At 39.5% G+C, this 22,785-nt stretch overlaps 3 protein-coding genes across 3 annotated transcripts in view; all 3 read right to left on the bottom strand.

Moving 5' to 3' along the window:
• Positions 1-3,875: 3,875 nt before the first annotated feature.
• Positions 3,876-15,608, bottom strand: kcnk17 (potassium channel, subfamily K, member 17). The gene is made up of 6 exons (XM_044374983.1): positions 15,522-15,608; positions 9,256-9,651; positions 7,544-7,658; positions 5,867-6,033; positions 5,571-5,739; positions 3,876-5,368 (listed from the first exon to the last, which is right to left on the bottom strand). Exons 2-6 carry the CDS (start codon positions 9,469-9,471, stop codon positions 5,118-5,120), a joined length of 918 nt encoding a protein of 305 aa, XP_044230918.1. The 5' UTR covers positions 9,472-9,651; positions 15,522-15,608; the 3' UTR covers positions 3,876-5,117.
• Positions 9,658-14,887, bottom strand: LOC122998222 (potassium channel subfamily K member 16-like). Its single transcript, XM_044374984.1, has 5 exons — positions 12,266-14,887; positions 11,618-11,732; positions 11,364-11,530; positions 11,103-11,271; positions 9,658-10,911 (listed from the first exon to the last, which is right to left on the bottom strand). Exons 1-5 carry the CDS (start codon positions 12,476-12,478, stop codon positions 10,703-10,705), a joined length of 873 nt encoding a protein of 290 aa, XP_044230919.1. The 5' UTR covers positions 12,479-14,887; the 3' UTR covers positions 9,658-10,702.
• Positions 14,981-22,785, bottom strand: part of kif6 (kinesin family member 6) — a 67,162-nt gene continuing 59,357 nt past the window's right edge. Inside the window, exons 16-23 of the mRNA XM_044374982.1 lie at positions 21,636-21,686; positions 20,865-20,952; positions 20,580-20,715; positions 19,386-19,474; positions 18,013-18,096; positions 17,816-17,914; positions 16,755-16,870; positions 14,981-15,614 (exon numbers count right to left, since the gene is read on the bottom strand). Of these exons, the coding sequence (XP_044230917.1) occupies positions 15,598-15,614; positions 16,755-16,870; positions 17,816-17,914; positions 18,013-18,096; positions 19,386-19,474; positions 20,580-20,715; positions 20,865-20,952; positions 21,636-21,686 (680 nt within the window). The 3' untranslated portion in view covers positions 14,981-15,597. The remainder of the gene's footprint in view (positions 15,615-16,754; positions 16,871-17,815; positions 17,915-18,012; positions 18,097-19,385; positions 19,475-20,579; positions 20,716-20,864; positions 20,953-21,635; positions 21,687-22,785) is intronic.

Here is a 22,785-nt window from a genome sequence, read left to right on the forward strand (position 1 = left end):
TCCTAGTTTAGCTTTATCTCCCACAGTTATCTCAGTCGAGCTGTTTCTCTTTCAGCAGTATGATCACAGCAGGTCGTCAATGATTAAAAACCACAGCAATGTTGTGATGCAACTGGGTGCAGCTGACAAGGCCTTAATGTGAGTCAGAGAGAAAATATTTTAAGACAGAGATGTTTTAACCACATTTCTGTCATTCTTCACAACCTCAGATCCAGGAGCTCGTAAACCACGTGTAAAATACTGAAGTTTAGAAGTATGATCCATAAAAGTCTTTTGCAATACTCATTTATCGTTAAATTGTGTCATTTCTTTAAAGAAATGATAAAAGCACGGCTTAATTTCCAGTATTTCACACCAGATTCAGTAGAAGTTGGATTTTGTAACAAATTATATCATTCAATTCCAAGATTTTGGTAGATGGTTCACCTAGTGTTTGGAAATAAACATCTTAAAAGGAATATTTTTTAAATTATATTATTGATAAGAATTGAATCTATATTCCTATGAAACACTTTTTGACATATATGCTTTGTTCAGAATTTGGATATAATAAACTGCTCAGGCCAGTCTCTTACACATGGAAACAAAGGGTTAAATGACTGGAGGAATATTGCTATGTCCTCCTGCTTTGAAAGATTACAATTGGCTTTATGATCAATTCATACTCTTTTAAAATAATTTGATTTAATTGGAATTTCTTATGAATTTCACTCTATCGAGAGGAAATGTTTGATATACCACATTTATAGAGACATACCTGATACCAGGAGTCAGTATCTCAGATCCTTTCAGCAAGACAAATGTTTTTCAGATGGGGATTAGAAAATGATCAAAAATGTGATGATGGTATTGAGGAAATGATGCATTCTTTTGGTTTTGTTATTGCCTTGTGGGTAGAAATCAAGAGAAGGCTAGATTTGTATTCTGTAACCTTGAATATGTACCCACAAATAATCCAGTCAAAAAAGTCTTAAATACTTGTTCTGCTGGCTAAAAACATCATTTTTGATGTGAAGAGAAAGGCAAAGACCTTTGGGTGTTTGGGCTATGTAAGTTATATGAGTTGTATATTGTCTCTACTATTAATCATCTTTATCAAATGTTTGAAATGTCTTGACGTTAAAAGCACTTAATTGAATCTTAGTAAACTGTTGAAGTGCACCAATTCCATAAACTTGCTGATCTGAGACTTCAGGGCTGTAATGTCGTTTTTTGATTCAAAACTGCCCGAAGCGCCAGAGCGACTGTAGGTTTAGATTTCCTGCAGAGTACACATGTCACTTCCTGTGTACCACTTAAGTTCCGTACATTGTACAGGTTGCATGAAGCATGAGAATCTAAGCAGCAGTTTAAAGTTGGCTTAGAGAAAGAAATTCTATCATTAGTGGCAAATAATTGCTTTCTGTACCATGAACAACAACAAAAAAAGCCCAATAAAGATTTAATACTAATCCAACATGGTTTTAGTTTATAATAACACAGGGCCATGATGTCACCCGTTATGATTATGGTACCTCATTTGCACTCTATGGGGAGCAATGGAGAGCAAATGAAGTGACTTACAGATAAAGACACAGGCTTAAGTCACTAACACGAAAGCATATGGTATAATATTTGTATAACATTAAAAACTCAATCATATGTGTCTGCACAAAGCTTTAGCTGTCTGGCATGTCTCCTGTTTAAACAGAAGATGTGTTAAAAGCCTTAGCAGAAGAAATATGCTCTGCCATCTAAAGTGCTCTTTTGTTGATGTCGCTCTGTGTTCTTTAAAAACAACATCCCTCAAAACTGATCTCTGAATTGGCATCCGACAGTCCAGTAAATAGGTTACTTTTAAAGCATATCCACATGACCAATAGGTCAGTTGAGATGCATTTCATGTGACTTGCCTGCTGTTCCTACAGTGTGTATGCAGATGTGATGTATGGACCCTGTGTTGTGTACTGTATGTATGTTCATATAAGGATTTGTTTTGTTTAGTGTGTGTCTGTGGAACATGTTTTTGGGTGAATGTGTGTATATGTCAGTACGGCACACATGTTGAACTTGCAAGGGGTTCTTACATATACTGGGTATGCTTTTTTTTAAATTAAATGTCAAACAACTGTCAGTCTACATCGAATGGAGTAATATAACACAAGCAATGGCAGCTGTAAAGTTAGCAGCTGCATATCTGTGTAAGTGCTAACTGTATAATATGCCTCTCCACACGCAGACAGTTACATGAGAATCCCACAAGCAAACACACCTACACATTTCAAATATTCTAGAGTTTGCACTGTGTGTTACATTTGGTTTGTTATGCAAGTTGAAAGACACATTTTGATAAACCTGCATATACTGTAAACTGATGCTTTGCCATTTTCTAACACTGACTAGTTTGGTTGTTGGTTTTCCCTCTCATTCAGAGAAGCCTTGGTTGTGGTTCTGGCTCCAGAGGACAAATCCTAGCAATGGAAGTGAATCTACACGGAGGATGTAGAATTTTCTTCTTTCCAAAGCATTGTTGAAAGAAACTGATGAAAAGACAGCAAAGTACTCCATTGTATAATGATGTAATGGCATTATTTTGCATTTAATGAAAAGACCTAAACCAACATTGCATTAGTTAGTCTTTCTGACTTCCCTGCCCTGCTTGTGGCACTCAGCCCAAACCTGTACATTGCTACTGAAGATGTATGTATTGTTACATTAAAAAAAGCCTCTGTCATTTCCTAGAAAGGCTGGTCACTGTAGATTTTAGCAAACAATACACTAACAGGGGGAAATACTGTCTTTGTTGGGGACTATTTTCAGCTGTGGATTATCCACATTTGGTGCTCTAGTGAGTATTTTGTGTGTGTTCATGGTAATGAAGGAACATGTCGTCCAGTGCAGTGGTGTGGCCCATTGATGTGTTAATAGTTCTTGGATGATGGAGTGCTATCATTAAGATTAAAAAGAGCTTTAGACTATTATCTTCCAAGGTTGAGCAAATACAACCATGTGGTCAAGGCACGAAAGTGATCATGATCATGGTTATGTAATGAAAATGTCAATGCTGAATGCTAGTATGAGATGGGATGAACTATTGTGTGGCTGGTGTCAAAGGTTTACGTGCCCATGTGCCACTACAACCTACTGAGCAACACATAGTTCCTGCATAGTCAGTGAAAGTTTCCATTTCCATGAACATAAGATTGAGTAACTTTAGAACACTGCAGCTAAGTTTCTTATGAGTTCTCTCACCCTTCCATTGGGTACCAGTATTGGTCCTAACAAAATAATGACTCACAGTTTGATTTCAACTACCTCTGTTCTTTTGCTTTGAGATGATTTCCCTTGTGTAACCCAAATGAAGATAGATAATAATGATGGGGCCAATATCCAACAAACACAAGTTTGACACCTCAGTTTCAGAGTCTTGTCTCACTCTGGACAATATGCAGGATACGTGAGAGGCACCAGGTCTCCTCACACATACTGAGTCCTCATTGAACCGTGGCCAAACAGGTATGTGGCGTTTTGTTGTACAACGGTCACAGTCCTGTCACACTCACTCTATTTCCCCTTCGTACTTCCCGCTATCCATACAAAGAAAAAAGCAGAAATCCCCCTTTGCTGTCCTTTTTCTGCTGTTTGGAATTTTGCACATTCCTTCAGAAATCGCCCACCAATTGTCTTGCTATCCATCTCTCATTTTCCATTCTCTCGTCCCTGCTGCTCGCCGTCTGTCTTTATCGTTCACTCCTCCTCAGTGTTTCCTGACTTGCTCTGGGATATATGAGCCATGAGAGGCATTTGCACCTCTGAGTCCTACTGTGTCCTGTATTGTCCTATCCTTGTGTGGGCCATTGTCAAGAGAAGTACACAGAGATAACAAAACTACAAAATTATTACTGTACACATTTATTTAAACATGCAAAAAGTACAAGAAATGACATCGGACAGACATTGCATTAAAGCAAAAGATTGGCTTTGAGTTTGTTTGTATTTTCACACATTGCAATTTGAATTGGACATAATATTGTTCTCCAAAGAGTAGGAATTACATTGACTGCAAGGACTGTGTTCAATGTATATAATAATTTATAATAATCACAACAATATTGAGTATACAGCTTGTATTTGCTGCTTTTGATTTGGTTTGGTTCATTTTTGTAGTGCAGTTACACCATCTAGTGGATGCAGGGCTAATTTCAGCATTGATAAGTGGTACAAGTGGTACTAGAAACTCTTCATAATGTAGGACATAAATGTGAAGTGAAAAACGTAAACTAATTACATTTACATGGATGTACAGGAGATATTCAAGATCCACACAGAAATTGAGCATTTCTTAATTACATAAACTTCAAAGCAAACTGAAATATTGACTAGAAAGAAAGTTGATTGATTGTTGATAATCAATAGAAGCCTTAACAATGCTCTGTATGGTGGCAATGCAAAGTGTCATGTAAGTATGTATATAATGCAAAATAATTCACATTATTTACATGTATTTTTTATTTACTGTGGTTTTGAGTACAGATTTCAACAGTAATTCAAAAACACCTGATGTATGTGTCATTTTGCTGCTCAGACGGTCAGTTGCAAAATGCCACTGAGTTGGTGAATGACTTGATTTGTGGTCAGGTAACAACACTCAGAGGTCAAAGAGCAACTGACAGACTGACAGACTGAAATTTTCCACTGACCGCTCACTAACTCATGGACAGATACATGATACATGGGGCAAAGTAAGTGTTGACCCAGCATCCCTCTCTAGATTTTAATCTCAAAGGCCTTCTTTTACCAGGTAGAATAACAAGTACTGGAATGAAGTCACTTGTTTACAGTTTGGGAAGTCTACTAAACAGCATGTGGATATTGCACACTGTCAAACAAACATGACTCAACAAAAACGAGTCAATATTTTTAGTGACATGCAAGGAGAGAGGGATTAAAATCACAAACCATTGCTTGGAAACATTAAATCATCACAGCCTCTCAACATTTACAGTCTTATTACACACACACGTGCACACATCTCGCCATGGCTTTGCCATATTCCATAATTTACGCCTGTTTTCCAGGTCCTGCTCTACAGACAGATAACATCTATAACTAGGTCAATCTTTGGCTTATTTTGTAGTTTACTGAGTTATTGGCGGCTTCTTTATCTCATCCTCCTCCTCCACCTGTGTTTCAGGGTTGTCAGACTCTGCACTGCCAGGCTTTTCCTCCTCCTTTTGTCTACTCCACCGCAGTTTGAAGTGGGTGTTGAGCCGCTCCAGGATGTCGATGGAGTGGTTGATAATGAGGGCCAGCCAGGCCAGGCCGAAGAAGATCCAGGATGCCATGAGGACGCTGTACCACTCTGGGTATACTCGGTCTGGATTGCTGTCTGTAAAGGAAAGCCTTGTTAAATGCTAAATTATAATGCACTGACAAAAAAACTATCAAATGAAGTAATAAAACACAAATTGCAGTGACGCAGCTTATAAGAAAATGCTTGTATATGGTCTTACCACTCAGGACCACCATCAGCACTACAGTGTGTTTTGTCTTTTTAGGAGAACTTCAGGGTGATTATTACTGTGTTGTACCTGCCACAAAGTCTCCAAAGCCAATGGTGCTGAGGGTGATGAAGCAGTAGTAGATGGTCTGAGAGTAGGTCCAGCCCTCATGCATTTGGAACACAATCATGGGCGCAATGAAGAAGAGAACTACTCCAGACAGGTAAGACACCAGATGGACGAAGAAGCGGGTACACCTCTGCAGTGAGATGTGGGAGAGAACAGAGATGAAAAATCTCTACTAGACTTGGTCAACATGAACTAGAGTGATATGAAAATGAACCATTTACTTAGATATTAGACCAGGTGATTAAAGATCTCCTCACCCTTCGTCCGGTCTTCCCCTGTAGGAAGTCAGAGATGTTCCTCTCTATAGCAAGCATGTATTTGCCCACCCTGTTGAGCACTACCATGTTGAGTGGGATGCCAAATAGTGCGAAGAACACACAGAAGATCTGTCCAGCTGTAGAGCTGGGACTCATGTTCCCATAACCTGCAAAACTGTAAGTTGTTAGTATGTGGAAGGAGAACAAGGCTGCGGAGGAGAGGAAAAGTTCTTCAGTAAGGTATTAGTAATTTTGGTCTCCAGTCAAAAATGTGTTTTTTTCCCCTAGTTGGATGTTTGAGTTTCACTGTGCAGAATGACAGTTGTGCAGAACACTTGGCTGATTTCACATTCATCTACTGAAGGAGGAAAGTTTCCCTGTACTCACCTTAAATCTGAGTTTAAGGCGTGTCACTACGAGCATGATTTATGACATCACCACTAGTTTGGAGCCAATCGTGTTCCAGTATGTAACTTACAGAGTTGTACACTTGGAAATGTGAAGGCTCCAATGCACACACATTTCAGTGAGGTAGGGGACATTTCATATCCAGCAGTTCAAATTTTAAAATGAAAAATAGTTACAAATTCATAGGTTGTAGATTTTTAAATGAGAGAGAAGGAATAGATGTCACTTTAACAAGGTAACTGAACTAAAAAACCATTATCAGGCAAAAACTATTATTTAAGGCTGAGTTTTTTTCATAGTCTTTAAATGTGCCTCAAGGGACCTTTAACTGTTCAGTAAGTGGTTTATCTAATTTATTCTTCATTTCAGCTACAGCTGAATATGTCAAGTGAGTCACGCCATTTTTTAAAGAGCTGCAAACCCACCCACCTTACTTCACTGTTATGTTTCTACAAAGATTAAATGTAACAAAATTACATAAGCTATGAAATATATTACTACACATGGAAATACATAACTGCCTGTTAGTCATCATGACAGGGGTAGAAGAGACACTCATTACGTGTATAAACCTCTACGAGCTTTACCAATTAAATTGTTTTGATTAGATAATAGATATTCAAGAACAGGGTAAAGGTGGGAGGTCTGATTTATAATCCTAATCAACATAGTTGACCCTCCTCATCAAGGTTGAGTAACTAGCATCTTTTTTTTTTAAAATGCTGTGTAATCAATTTCTAAAAAATCCCACCTACAAATTTCTGCTCAGAAATCTCTAAAATAATTAATAATTTAATTTAGGGAGAAATATTTTAAATGAACTATGTATTTAATATTTAATGAATATATTTTATCTCTTATTTCACCCGTAGTCATCCACTGCTTTGACTGTCTATTCTTATAGTCGTATTTACAGTATATTCTTTTCTTGTTTAACACCTTTCAGGAAGTTGCACGTTCAATCTTGTTGTATTGCCGTGCAGTGACAATAAAGCCATTTATTCTATTCTATTCTTCTATTCTAGTGGATTCAAGAGGCCTATTTACACTGACAGGAATACAAGTTTGGATAAAGGCCATTTTTGGCACATCTAAGATACAATACAATATAAGAGTATTAAAATACTGATTCAGTGATTCCTCCAAAAAAAGCCCGACAGAAAACATGAATACTGGTCAAATGGGTCATTGACCAGTTTAAAAACCACAAGTCATCAAGTGTTTAGGTTCTACACCAGATTTCTTAGAATTCATCTTGTAATGTCTAACCTATAGTTGTGACCACAGTGGCAGCAAACACAGCTGAGCTGGTGAATTTCCAGAAGCCGTCCGTTGTGTTGTTGCCTTTCAAACTCAGGCCCACCTTTGAAGCATCTTGAACAACCTGAAAAACCAATCAAAATCACAAACTGAGCTAAAAAGCTTAAACTCCTTGTGTTTAAAGTCAATTTCAGACTCAAACTATTTCTCTAAGGAGATTTTCTGGAAATTAAATTTGTCATCACCATCATCATTTGTCATGACTCGGACTTAGGTCTAACATCATGACTCAGTTATTTGACCCCTGCACATATTGATCCAAATCTTTTAGGGGTATTTGGGTACTCTGAGGCCATTCCAGGTCAATACAGTACAGTTGTCTGCATGACCCAGAGAAAACCCTTCTCAGCACTGAGCCAATATGTTGACATAGTCTGTTACATAAAAGTCTTGAGCTCATCATCCATGTGTGAAATTACGCCAAAGAAATAACAGTCTGAGACCTCTGGCCTTGTTATCTAAACCTTTACATTCATCAGCGATGCAATACTTCCTAATCCCCAACAGGTGTGGTAAGTGTTGGCTAATTGTAAAAAGCTAACAGACAGGACATGAATCGCAATCTTTGTTCTGAGTCTATTTCTGACTCTCCCAGCTTTTATATCTTCATTCCACCTCAATGTGCTCTGTGAAGGCACCTGCACCGCCTTTAATTTCATGTTTTAATACAATTATTGGAGGACCTAAGAGATTTCTCTCCAACTCAGTGCAACATAACATGCTTTTCTCCGTATGAATCAAAAGACGTGATAAATTCTCCGTACTTTCCAGGGAGAGGATTGTACAACTTTGCTGCTGTGTAAATCAAGTCAGGGCAAGACACACAGGCAAAGCAGAATGTGCAGTGTTGAAAGGCTGCTGAAGCTGATATTTGCATGGAAGAAGTTGCCTCTCTGCCACATAAACATCACTCCAGATTCCAAATAGGTCTCATTGTTTCTTTTGTTTTTCATTTCAGCTGTATGAGATTAGAAACGGCTCTGTCTTGGCGCTTTTGTCAGTGGCAGAGTAGCTTACTGGTCTTTTCTGACAAACCTAAATTGCTGAATGGTGCCACCTGTTGAACATTTGTCCTACTGCAGTTGTTGATGACATGAGTGATTTATTTGAGTGAAGATTAAATAACACAGTGTATGAAACTGCTAAGTATGAGTCTTAAATTTATTTGAAAAGTGGCTGCATTGGCCACTATGTATGACTAAACATTGAAACAGTGCAAAATTTAATAAATGTATGCCAGTTGGAAATAAATCAGTATTTATCATTAGACATAGAATGGTTTCAGTCTGTTGAAGTATGCTGTAAGTATTTTAATGATGGTGAGATTTGTCCATTAACAATGAGAAAACGACAAAACAATATAAATAAAGCGGTCTCTCAGTAAAACCCACAGGTTGACTTATATAACTATACAGCAGCAGGTAGTAGCAGCTCTAGTGTGAAATGTTGCCCTTTAGATTTGCATGTTAGAAGGTCCTTTGCAAAAGAATGTCTGGAAGTGTAATGTTCTGACATCTATAACTGTGTTTGCCTGTGTTGCCTTATTAAAACATTTTGACAGGTTTTCTCCTTACTCTGGGACAAAAAGTGAGGAGGGAATATGGACTTCTTTTCTATTGATTAACCTGCTTCTTTTGATGTTTCATGTCTGAGTGCCTCACCTGAGCCACTGCCATCAGGCCCTCTTGGTTCAGACAGGTGTACGTCGTGAGCAGCCTTTCTTTGTTCAACAGTAAATGACCGATGTCCTTTCGCCCGAGATCTCCTTCCAACTTCCAGAAAACCACGCCGCCAATCAGCACGTAGGTCACGTAAACCAGCCCGAGTATGAGGATGGAGGGCACCCTGGCCAAATTTAACATTTCTTTGATTACCATCTTGGTTCCTTGGTAGAACTTTTGTAGATCCAGGCAAGCTCAGCGTCTCAACCTCAGCAACTGGGGACAGTGATGAGTGAGGGTTTACCTGCTCGGCTTCTCATGTTTCCATGCTTTGCAGGCAAATGAACTTCCACCCGTGCTACTGTTTCAATCACTCAAATGGTCTGTCATGCAAATCTGGTGAAGCAAAATGAACAGAGGGAAAGACGCCAGCAGAGGTTGGGCTACAGGTGATGACTATGGGTAGAGGAAAAATTTGTAGGTTTCTGCCCTTAAGGTTAATAGAGGTTGAGAAGGATACAAGAAAGTAGTTCTGTCAGGGGGTCAATTCAAGACCAGCAACAGCAGTTTTTGTGTAGTTCCCAAAGGCACTACTACACTCTACTTGTCCACAAACCAAAGAGCATACACATTATACATCAGACTATATTTCAGTTGTATTATGTTTGCATTTCATCCTTCAGGACAGTTGTCTTACTGGGATAAGAGGGACAGTGACAGTTAACAGTAACATACTAAAGAAAGCATGACAGACAGAAGCCATCCACCTTTTTTCCAGCTGACTCTCTGGGATCAGTCCTGTGTGTAATGCACTCTCAGCTCACCTCGCATCACCATCTTGATTAATGTGTTTGTTTAAGATAGCCCTCCGTGCTCAATTCACTGGAGTTTACCATCAGTACACAAACGCAGATGTGGACTCACATGAGCATGCATATGCATATATACACATGCTCGCACGCACATTAGACAGCAGAAATAATAACTCTGATCTTAAACTTCTCCTGTGTTAAAATGTTCTAATAATGCAGTCAGGTAACATGCTACAATAAACAAGAGTACAAAAAACACAAATTTGTAGTTCAGCAGTTCATTTCAGAATTGCTACTACATTTTATCTCAGGATGGAAAAACTTTACGAGGTTCCTACCTGATGCATTACCTGATTAAACACGTTTTCTTTTTTGAGACTTTAACCCCTGATCGACTCTTTGGCTTATTAATTGAGGTAGAATTTTTAAGAACCTGTAATGTTTTTCCAGCCTAAGCATCACAGCACAGCAAAATATCATACGAAAACAGTTTTTGCTACAGTAACAGATAAATAGCTGGTACATTCGTTTTCCTGCTATACTGTCAATCACAATAAGTACCCTAAAACAATCGCACAAAAATGCTTTCTAACTAATCTATATTACATGCAGATAATCCCGTCTGTAGTTAACCGTCAGATCTTTGAAGTGTCCTCCAGTTTACTGGATGACACGTCCTCTTCCTCCTCTTGTTTCTTAAAGCCTGGATGAGTCAAGCCAATTGCGTGCTCCATTATTCTGGCTCCCATGTTGAGGATAAGAGCAAGCCAAGCCAAGGCAAAAATGATCCATACACCTGCGAGGCTGCGGTACAAAGAGATGTATTCCTTGCCTGGGTCAGTCCCTACAAGGATTGAGATTACAACATGTTAAGTCAATAATACCAGAAATGTTTGGTCAAAATAGAATACAGTTTTATTTTTTTCACTTTTTGCTTTACATGTAAAAATACAAAATATAAATGGTTTTATTCTGGCAGAGGAGACATCCTGGGCCCTTCCACCATATTAGCGCTTGTTTGTTCTCTCTACTCACCCACCACATAATCTCCAAAACCAATGGTGCTGAGGGTAATGAAGGTGAAGTAGAAGCCTTCGCCAAACGTCCAGCCTTCCACATAACTGAACATCAGAGGAGGGATGACCAGAAACAGCAGGCTGCCTGTGACGAAGAACGAGCTCACTGCCAACACCTCAACTGCTTGCTGGGAAAGGAACGCAGCAAAATCTACATTTAGGTGAAATCCATACCTTAACTTATAATGATCATAAATCTGTCTTATCTTTCGTCCTGTACCTTGTGTGGAACAACTGAGACCATCCCCCTCTCTAGTCGACCCAGGTGAATGGTGAGACACTTGCCCAGCTGTTTGAGGAAGGCCAGGTTCAGTGGGATCCCACACAGTGCATAAAACACACAGAACACCTGACCAGACACAGTGCTGGGGGACAGATTGCCATAGCCTGCCAGACCAGAGGAGGATTTATCATTTAGAGATGCAGGCAGCCCAAAGCAGACAGTTAAAACAATGAATGTATTACAAGGCTCACCTATAGTTGTGACTACTGTGCCTGCAAAGAAGAAGGAGCTGCTGAAATCCCAGTTACTGGGGTTGGTTGAGTTGCCAGAGGGATTGACTCCCTTTTCCCAGGCATCTAAAATCACCTGCAAATAAATAAATAAATACTAAAATAAGGTCAAACTCAGCAGCTTTAACATTTGGACATTTAAAAGAGAGTGCAGATGGGTCATATTTGAGATATTTTGGATCTTGACACACTTATTGATTTATTAGGTCAGCTAACTTAAATGCCCTTTAATAGTATGTACTTTGCCTATTCATAAAATTGATCTTTCAATTTCTCTGTCTCACTGTATTTGCTAAGCCATTTTCATCATCATATTTACTCAGCTATTAAAAACAGATTTGTGTACTTGCAGGCTTGTATACAACTGGGGCCTTTTGTCAACCAGGTCACTGATGACCGCACTGACAAACACAGGCTAATCACTTCTGCATCTGTTACTGTATCATTTTGAGCATAAGCAAGAGTCAACAAATTACTGTAGGGAAAATATACCAAAAACTCAAATTACATTATAAGCTGTTACACTTCAATAACTCTACACTGTGTTAACACATCAAACAAGACTTGATCTACAGCAGGTTAACAAACAGGAATAAAGTGAAGGCAAACCTGAACAAACTTCTCCAAGGCTTGTCTGTCCAGGCAGGTATAATTAGCCAAGAAATTCAACTTCTCCAGTTGGAAATGGTTTCGGTTTTCGCTCTCAGCCTCTCGCTCCAGTATCTGGAAGATGGTGGCCCCAACCAGAAGGTACGTGAGGTGGGCCAGAGCCAAAAGTGCTGTCCAGCTCACTTTGACCCGGACCAACTGGAACCTCGCCATCAAACTCCCCCAGCGCCCAATGGACACACACGCTGACGCTCAAACTCAGAAAGAGGCTATTCACCTTAGAAAGGACTAATGATCAAATTCCTCAGGAAAAACGCAGATCTTATGTGTGATTCCCCCAAAACAGCTACCATTGTTGCAGATTGTGAAAAGGAAATGGTCAAAGATCAGACAAAAACTGTATTTGAAGTAACTCAGAGTCAGTTTTCAGTCGTCAATAAGATAAGAACTGATCTCTCGTAAAGCTGCATCATCTTCACTCAGACAACTGGATAACTCTCCAAAGGCAAAACATCTCCACTTAATGCTCTCACTCTGATTGGTCAGAGTACCGTAGATGTTGGGCATTGATCTATGGGTTGCTTGGGTAACGATCATCTACTCTCCTCCATTAGAGCGACATCTGGACACACACATATACTTTCAACTGTTTCCACTAATAAGGAAGCGGCAGCATCTTGTCAGCAGAACAAAAGTTAATATTTTACCTGACTGCTGTTGGTTGTTCAAGCGCCCATAATTGTGGAGGGCCTCTGCCAGAGCCTTTCAGTACAATTCTGCTTTGTGGGGACTAATTGTATTCACTGACAGTTAATTGGAAACCTGAGGAGAATGTAGTTCAACCGCAAATTATTGGATTCCTGAATTGACGTACATTGCAGAAATTTTCCATTAAAATAATACAGATTGGTGCCACAACTTGAGATATGTCAAAGGAGATACATTTAATTTCATTAAGTATGGACACTTTAAAATTTCATTAGTCTAAAAGCTCAATTTTTCTAACCCTAAGAAGTCTGCTAGAACAATCATCAGACGTTTTCCCCAAATTCAGGAGCCGGTCATGTTTATGGTCAGATGGAGAGGAAGGAGATGACATTTGGGAGAGGTGTAGAGAGCACTACTTGATTGTGGGCCATAAACCAAAGAGTTGAAAGAAATCTCAAGAGAGAAGCTAATGGAGTTCTAGGGCTTCTGTGTTTATAAAGCTGGACAGTTAAAAAAAAAGCCTAAAAGCATGTAAAAAAAAAAAAAAAAAAGAAATCATAGACATTTGAGTAGATGCCAAAACTACAGTTATAATCATCAGTCCTACACTGCTAAGTTGATGTTGAAGTTGAATCATGCTGAGATATTCCAGTAGAGCCCCAGAATATAAATATAAACCCATAAGTGTGCATAATATGTCCCCCTTAAATACACATGTCACAAAGGAAGTCACTGATGTGACAGAGAAATAACAGATATCATGACTTGGCCGAAGAAGGCTCCTTCTCCAAGGCAACTCTGCCTGGATGTAAATTGTGCAGCTGCTTGTCATCTGTCAAACAAATTGAGGCAAAGCCATGCAAACAGGTTGTTCCAACGTTCACAGGTTGTCTTGTGTTTGGCGAGGTTTGCAGCCACGGCTCTGAGGTGCCTGGATGGGTAGATTTTGATTACCAGATGACATTGACAGATCAAGTGAATGTCAGGAGCTTTGGGACAGTGGGATGGGGCTGATGTATTGTTTGGCAGATTAGAATGTGCGTTGATGTAGTTAAGTGTTAGGACAAGTAGTACAAACTGTGTATTAATCAGACCTGCCTGCTAGTCTCTCAGAAGTAACTGTGCTGCTTAACATTAAATCAGAAAACCATCAAAGTAAATAGTCTTCAGACTTACTGTAAGCCACTAAAAAAACTACACTGTGAGTCAGGCAGTTCAGTGCTGACATCCAACTCAGTGCCTTTTATCTGCACCGAACTACCAAATAAAATCTTACTAATATAATCGACTACAAGCCTCTTTAAATGATTCAGTTCAATGCTCAACAATCGATACTCCAGGCAAAGAAATGTTCGTGACCCAATTTGAAATTCAAATACTGAATCTTAAAGAAGCTTTGTACAGACTAGAGGCCTGTCTTGGGTATTTCCCTGCCTTTTGCCCAGTGCATGATGGGATAGGCTCCTCCTTCCTTTGTCCCTGAATATCAGTGGGCATGGATAGACATTTTAAGGACCAGATGATTCATTAGTAAAACTGCTGCGCAATGATTTAACCAGTATAATTTGCTTATAAAATCAATGATACCTGCACGTTTCAGGGAGATTTTACAGATTACAACCTTTGGAATATAACTATGGGTGGACTTCCAGTACATCAGTATTGGTATAATGAGGACTTGACTACTGTTAGACCATATTTCCAATATTTTAACAATTGACGCAACCAATGGTTTTAGTAATCCTTTACCCTTCATGGCTGAAATTTGTGAAGAATCACTTAAGGATGTCTATTTTCCTGGATAATTTTCCAGTTGACCTCCATAGAAACAAATGCCACAGGAACCCCTTTACTACAGTTGCCATTTGCAGGGGAGTAACTGAGAAAGAAGAGCTATGATAGTTAGCATTACTGATGATAAAAGAACTCAGGAACAAATTAGGCTAATAACTGTAAAATGCAGCAGTAATACGCATCATGGCATCTCACATCTGGTGAACATTATGGCATCTTTCATTTGCAGCTTTATTTTTGATGTTCTGTGCAGATTTAAAGAGCAATACTACTTTTTTTTAACAGAATCTGAGAAATAAACAGGTAAATTACTGTACATATATTACATACTTCTATTTACAATATTTAACACTACATGTGTTAAACTTAGAATCAAGTGAAAGCAGACAGAAATATTAAATGCATTTGTCATTATGAAGGTTGAAACTTCCTGTAACCATTTAAAAAGTCATGATTCATTACATCTTTAAACACATACTGGAGCCAGCTGGTTTCCTATTGTCCCCTCCTTCCTCTGATATCTTGAGACAACATTTGTTCAGATCAAATGGCCGGCACGGCCTGTGATTTATACTGAGCTGCTGCATCTCCAGGAGGTCAACAAGTGTGTGTATGCATGTGAGAATCATACAGGATGTGTGCCATATGTTTGGCAGAGGGTTTCAGTTGCGAGATCCTGCATTTCTTCTCACATCTCCATTGTCCGTCAGAACTCAGAGATTTCTAATGCATGTTTTCAGGATGATTTTATCACCTGACAGATGTGGAGGTTGCTCAAGCAGTCAGACGATGATAACTTCAGGTTTCGCATGCTTCCACAGGACTTCATCTTATTGCTGAGGTGGGCCTGAAATCATAAAAACGCGAGACAGATTGGAAATCCACTTGAAAGTACTTGGGAAATAACAGAGAAAAGAAATGCCCAAAAATCTGTCCTTTAGGCTTCAAGAAATATATTTATTGGTCTTTGGAACTCAAAAAAATCTTTATTAACAATGATTTTAACTATAATAACAGCCTCCTCTCTGAAAATGTGCTGTCTATTTCTTTTTGCAAGGTTCCCTACACTTCCCAGCATGCACTAGTGACTTAAAAGCTGTTTTGATAGGAGGGATAGCACCATTCAGGGGTTACCAAACAACCAAGGAGAGGGGCTTTCCTGTCAAAACACAGTCGCTATCCAGCTTAGGAGTGCCAAGTTAAAGAGGCATGAAATGAGTCTTCCTTACCTAGAGAGGGGGAAGAAAAAAGACAGGAAAGAAAGAAAGAAAGAAAGAAAGAAAGAAAGAAAGGATAACAAGCAAGCAAGAAAGATTTCAGAGGGCAAATGTCTTCCTCAGCCTGTCTGTTTTTCTGTCTGGTGTCTCTGCTCATTTGGCCATCGGTCTGTCTGTTCACATGACCTCAGCTGTTCTGGATATCTAGTGGCAAACCACAAGACAGCCGAGTGCACTTTACTGTCTGCCAAAGTAAGCAGCTATACAAGGGTCAAAGGAGAGGGGAGAGAAAAAGAGACAGAACGCGTCTGTGTGTGTGTGTGAGAGAGAGAGAGAGAGAGAGAGAGAGAGAGAGAGAGAGAGAGAGAGAGAGAGAGAGAGAGAGAGAGAGTAACCACATAAGAGCAAAAGATAGGCAGTTGTAGAGGCTGCTGAGGATGTTTGTGTGAAAAACACTTTCTCAATTATGTGATCTTGCCCACAAGTAGTTCCTGACTCATCATGCACTACTACCAGAAAAGAAAACAAGTGAATCTGAAATCATTTTCAGCTTGTAATTGGTAGATTATCAAGTGTTATATCTTGCAGATAGTTTCGATATAGATAGATTCAATATAACTCAAAAGCTCAAAACGTTTATTGTCCTTATGTGGCGTAAAGCATCACACCACTTGAGGGCAGTGCTGAATGCAAGATGTATATGATGTGAAAGGTTAGTGTCTGCATTATTTCTTGCTTTGTGTGTGTGTGTGTGTGTGTGTGTGTGTTACCTGTCCTGTTGAGGAGGTTTTGCCTGGCTCTGACAAAGGCCATGATGTCTGCGTCGGTCTGCTGGTCTCCAGTCAGCGGAAGAGAAGAGGATGAGAGCGTGGTGGTGGAAAGTTTCCTGAAATGTATAAACGCTTACTGTGACACAATAAGGACTTTTTGATTGCTTTCATTTACAGCATAAATCCAGTAATCCTTTGCTTTGAGTGTGTATGTTTGGAGAGGTGAGGTGTACGCTTAAAAGCCCTTTATTGCTTTCTGCCTCACTGTTGAAACTGATTGAACGCCACTGCTGTTTTAACTGTTCTGCTTCCAAAAGCTTAAAGGAAATACGCTACAAACCTTATACATCATGCAGCCCGCTGTATAAAACAATAGCATCTCTGTTGCTACAAGTGGCTGCTGGAGACGAACAAAAGCATATATGTTATGCACCGAGTGTTTTAGTGTGGCTGTAAAAAGGTTGTTTCAGCAGCAGGTCTTTGATTTGTTAATAGAGTTTGGAGACATTACTTCACAAAGGGATAAAAATTTATGGCCATGTTCCTAAGTGGAGAGAAAACACCCTGCAGCTATAAAAACTACAGGTCTAGGCTGTATGTATAGACTAAAGGGCTACTGCAAACATATGGGATACGCCACTGGATTGTTTGCATTTAGGCACACACTTGAAAAATGTACACAGTGGTAAACACACACAGATCCTAAACTAACTTAGACACAGAATTCAAGACATTTTAATGATTTTTTCAAGATCTTGGTGAATCAAAAAATGACACAGTTTTAAGATTTCATTTCGAGAGATCCCAGTAAAATTATGTATTATGATCTCAATCACAGGCTTTTCCTCAACATGCTGAATGTGCTCGATATATGAATGGAGAGAGGTCTAGAGTGCTGGGATGAATGTGGGTGCAGTTATTTCAAAGCCCTCCATCAATTCCATACATTAGTTTTTTGAAAACTTTAAATCACCTTAAATTAATTTCCTCAAGTTTACAAACTTTTTTAAAAAAAGAGTTTGGGCGCCCTTCGGAACAAACCAGGTCGGCCCTTCATGTACCTCCACTCTGATGAGGGAGTGATGTCGGTCACCCTCCCGTCTGTGGGCTTATCATGCCAGGCCGGTACAGCTGTTAAAGGGCTTTTGGGGATGAAGCTTCTGAAATTCAAAGAAATTTAATAATGACAATTGTAAGAGGACAAACTGTGTCATCCAGTGTAAATAAGCCAGTGAGAGTTCAGTGAAGCTTGACTGACCTGAGGTCTTGAGCAGAGGAAGTGGAACAGTCTGGGTCTGGGCCTGCTGGGTAGTTTCTCACAGTACTGCTCAGACTAGGTGCACTGTATGATGAGTTAGAAAAAGCTTTTACCTTGTGTACCTTGTTCTGTAGGTGCAACAGAGCATGATATCTATATGGAATTACACTGATATGGATTGATCCACAAAAGAAGTAGAGTACGTCACATCTCACAGTGTCATTCTCTCTTTGTTTTTCAGTAAGATCACCTGCAGGTGTCTGTTTCAACCACACGAGGGAGCAACAACGCAAAGTAGTTTGCACTCAAACATTAGATGCATTCGTTCTTTAGTCTGAGTGGTGAAGTTGGCCAACATCTAAACACAGCCTGGACAAATATTGAGCTCTGTGATTTTCTTTTGTACTGTACAAATTATGATGATTTAAGAGAGTTAATTTTCCATGAAATGTCTTGACAAAACCCTGAAATATTCTGGTGTACAGATGATCAAAAATTGGAATTGCTGTGCCTGGAAAAGAAGACAAGATGAACTATTTAATTATTATTTACTCTGATTTCTCCACTGCTATAGTACAGTATATGTTTTTGTAAGTGAATTATAAATTATAAAATAAATGAATTTTGTTGTTTGTTTGGTGGTCTGAGGATTGGATTGTTAAAGATGATTAAGTTGCTTCTCTATTCTTGTACACACAGCGCTCTGGTCCTGGCTTGCATGAGTTTGTGGTGTCTGTAGGCTCATGCAGTCTGGGCATAGTTATATTTATGACACAAAAATAAAAAGTTCATTCATTCATTGCAGCCATTGTTTCCACCAATTTGATACAGTACTGTCATCAAAGCTTAGTCATGGCAGACCTGATGTCATGGCTGAATGGTAAATTATAGTGTGAACCACTTCCCCACAGTGCTAATATCACAGCTGATCATAGCTGTTGCAGACTTGTAGAGACTGACAATGTATTCTTATCAGTCTTGGACGCTGTAACAACAAATATCAGAATGATTGGTGAGGTGAAAAAACATAATGACATTACCTTTCAACATTTGTTCAATATTTGCTTCATGGAAACAGGCAGCAAGAAGCTGCAGGTTGTTGGACATTAATCAAGTGCGATACAAGCACAGATGGTGAAATGGTAAAAATAGCATTAATAAACTGAGCAGAAATGAGTCAGTGAAGGAAAGGTGTTTCTCCTTGTAACGTGGCTGATTTCTGTGTGTAACTATTCAGCTCAGCCTCAAAATGAATGTTTGATGATAGTACGAGTCCACACTTTTAATACTCTACAGTAGGTGTGCACTTATCTGCTGGAGGGATGGATGGAAGGACAAACAGAAAGCAGTTAGTCAACTTTTACATGACTCACCCAAAGTCTGGAGTACCAGGTAATGACGGCTGCAAGGTTCCACGTATTGACCCTGTTTGACATCTGGCTGTGGCCTCTGACTCAGACTCCTAGTCACAATTATGAGAAATGAATGAAATTTTTCTGGATGGAAACACCAACCCACGCTGATGACAGTTAAACACAAGGTAGCCATATGCATCTAATAGTTGGAGGGAACAGAGGACCTCAGGTATTTTGTGTCCTCATGTTCTGTCATACTTCTCACTCAATGTTTCATCAATTACATGTGTGCTGTTTTCCAAAAACAGAACAATAAATGCTTGAACAAAGCTGTTGAATATCTACTGGCGAGGAAAACTGCCTGTTTCCTGCACATACAGCATAGTCTGTCAGACTTCCTCTTTGTCATTCAGTGATAAATTCCCAAACCTTGCTGCATTCATAAGATCAAAACCAAAGAGTGGAAGCCAGCAGCGTCTGTTGGTCAGATGTTGCTGCTTAACATCTTCTTTCCGTCTGGTTTCAAAATGGAGCGCAACAGCCAACAACGATGAGCAAAGTGTGTGAAACCTCTCTGTAATAATCTGGGAATTTTCGGCTCATCTTTCCCTCCAAAGTTTCGCAAACATTATCTTTCACCATACGGTACAAGTCTCACTAAGCATTTAAGCACAAACACAAAATATTATTTAGTACTGGAATAAACACTGACTCGCTTCTTCTCCCCCACTGTGTTGCTGAGAAACCTCATGAACATGTTGTCCTTGTTAAAACTGTAACTGCTGAGAATATGCACTGATGCTGTTCCTGTCTTGCCTCTAAGCTGCTCTGCAGGCCCTTGTTTGGGTCACATGCAATTCTGTAAAAATGTGTTTCCGTGTATTTGCCTCCTACAGATCTTCCCACCAGGGCCCATTCTGCATGATGTTGAGCAGAGGCTGCAAGGGTCACACTGGTGCCATAAAAGCCTCCAAAGTCAGAGACACATGCATATCGACTTACACACACTGTTACGTGTCCATAGAGGCCAATATTCAGAAAACACGGAGAAGAAAACATCCATAAATACAGAGACAAAAATGAACGGACAAGTCCTCCTGACTAATGTCAGGAACATTTCTTTGACACGCTATCCTAGCCATTACGTCATGCTCACAGAAGCTTTATGTGGTGTTGTCACATAGATAGGTAGAGAAAGGTAAGGTCAGTCACCTGCACACTGGAAGCCTCCTGGCTCCACCACTTATGGAAGTCCTTCTGGAGTTTGACCTTTGCCCTCTCCAGCAACAGCTGCAGGTGCTCAATCTCTGTCCTCAGCGCTTTCAGACGGCCAACGGTGCTCTTGTAACTGACGGGAGATATTAGCAGCACCAAATTCATCTTTTGTCCACACTACACCGCATCTGCTGTGTCCAATCAATCTAAGCAGCGTCTTGGGAGAAACTATGAAAATATTTGGTGCGGTAATACACTGAAATACATTTTTACTACACTCACAGCTTTTTTTCTTGCTCAATGTGTTCACGCAGGTTTTCTTCCACTGGGTCCACCTCCTCCTCGACCTCTGTGTGATTTCCAATTACACCTACAGTAGAATTACACCAGTTTGAAAGACAGATAAACATGTGGAAATACTGTAGCTATAATCACAAATACAGTCATATTGTTTTCTTGCTTTTTGTTTCAAGTCCAGAAGCTAGTAAGCGTGTGTTGTGTACACATGAGTGCATTTCCTTCAAAGGCAACTCTTTAAACGTTGGCCCTGGATCACAGAAGCCAGGCTGCTGTGAAGTGTTCTCTGATGCAGAACTCAAAATAAGAAGAAAAACCTTTGGCGCCTGAACTGCAGGGAGATGTTTGTGTGCTTTACAACCAGATTTCCTCATGAAAGCATTTATATCATTGAACAAAACAGTCAGAAAACAGTAAATGAAGGAGTCTAAGGGGTGTGCCCCCCAGTTTTTGATCACAAAGATTTCAGTCATTTAGGCTTTAAAGACGGCACTGCTGCACCCACAATATGTTGACAATGTTTACCACACCATTCAATATCAAAATGATAGAGTTTTTGTTCATCCTTTCAGCAACTGAGAAGCCAGCACTGAATTTAAAATGAGCGTGTAAACTTGGATTCACAGATATGTGGAGATTTCTGCACAGATGATACACTTCATTGCTTTAAATGTCAATGCATGTTGCCTACCTGTTGTCTTCAACACTACATGGTTACATGTATCGTACATTTAAGAGTATGTATTCCAAACTTACCATGAGCTGCCCTCTGTCTCCGTCGCCTCTCTAACTGCTTCTTCAACTCATCTGAGAAAGTGAGAGGAAGAGAAAATTAGATTTTTAAATCATTTTTAAAACCAAGAAATAAACACTGAAAAGACAAAGTACATCTTTTTTACTATATGTTTATCAAGACATGTTTAAAAAGACATTCATCTTCTGCCACGTATATAACACTCCACCACAGCACCCAATTCAACTTGAAACCATCTTTTATTTATTTCTTTATTTCATCAAATACTTGAGCATACACATTTTAGGACATTTAAAGTTCAAATTTCAAAACACCATTCTATACGACTGAAAAAATCTTCCAACGGTCTAAATAGCTTTTCTAACAAAATAAACAATTCTGTTGAGGCGCTCGTCAGAGGATATATGATGATTTATTGCCTTAATGGTTTTACATTTTCGTTGACAGAAGGGTTCCTGAGGGTGCTCCATGATGAAACAAACCACAGCGTGGGATCCAGTGGGAATGCAATGAACCCCTCGAAGCGCTGCCAAAGTAATCCCAACACACACATATCACTGAGATACTGATACACATGACAAGAGATGCCATGAGAGAGTGAGTATTTTTTAATGTGATCAGTGACTCGTAGGAATGCGGTTAATGAATGACATTCACGGTGCTGAAAGTGTGACTTCAGTGCTTTGATGTAATTGTTTCTCTTCCAGTTAAACTGTTTTGTACATTGTTTTCTGCAATGGAATTGACTGATACATTGCCAAGAAGCATTCTCGACTATAAATAAAACAACATTTTTCTCTTAGTGGTGGGTTACACAAAGCCCTTGTGTAATGTGATGACTAAATCCTTGGCAGAGTGAGTACCACTGGAGTGCAGGCAATCAGTTTGTTCCTGTGCAGAAATTCATCAACATTTGATGTATGACAGAGGATGTACTAGCAGAGCTATCATCACTGCAGGCAGTAAAGAGATGTGATGTTCCAATTGTTAGGCAAATGAAACAAGACTGTGTGGCTCTTAAAGCTAGAGTACTCTCGAAACTAATGACTGTACAACTTTGATCCAGTAAGATCTTCTTATTTTTCAAGTACTAGCTATGCAAAACGGTTTTGACATAGTGTGTCTCGTCCAACAGTGTATCCAAACAACCTC

This window comes from Thunnus albacares, chromosome 15 (genome assembly GCF_914725855.1).
Source record: "Thunnus albacares chromosome 15, fThuAlb1.1, whole genome shotgun sequence".
Lineage (NCBI taxonomy): Eukaryota > Metazoa > Chordata > Actinopteri > Scombriformes > Scombridae > Thunnus > Thunnus albacares.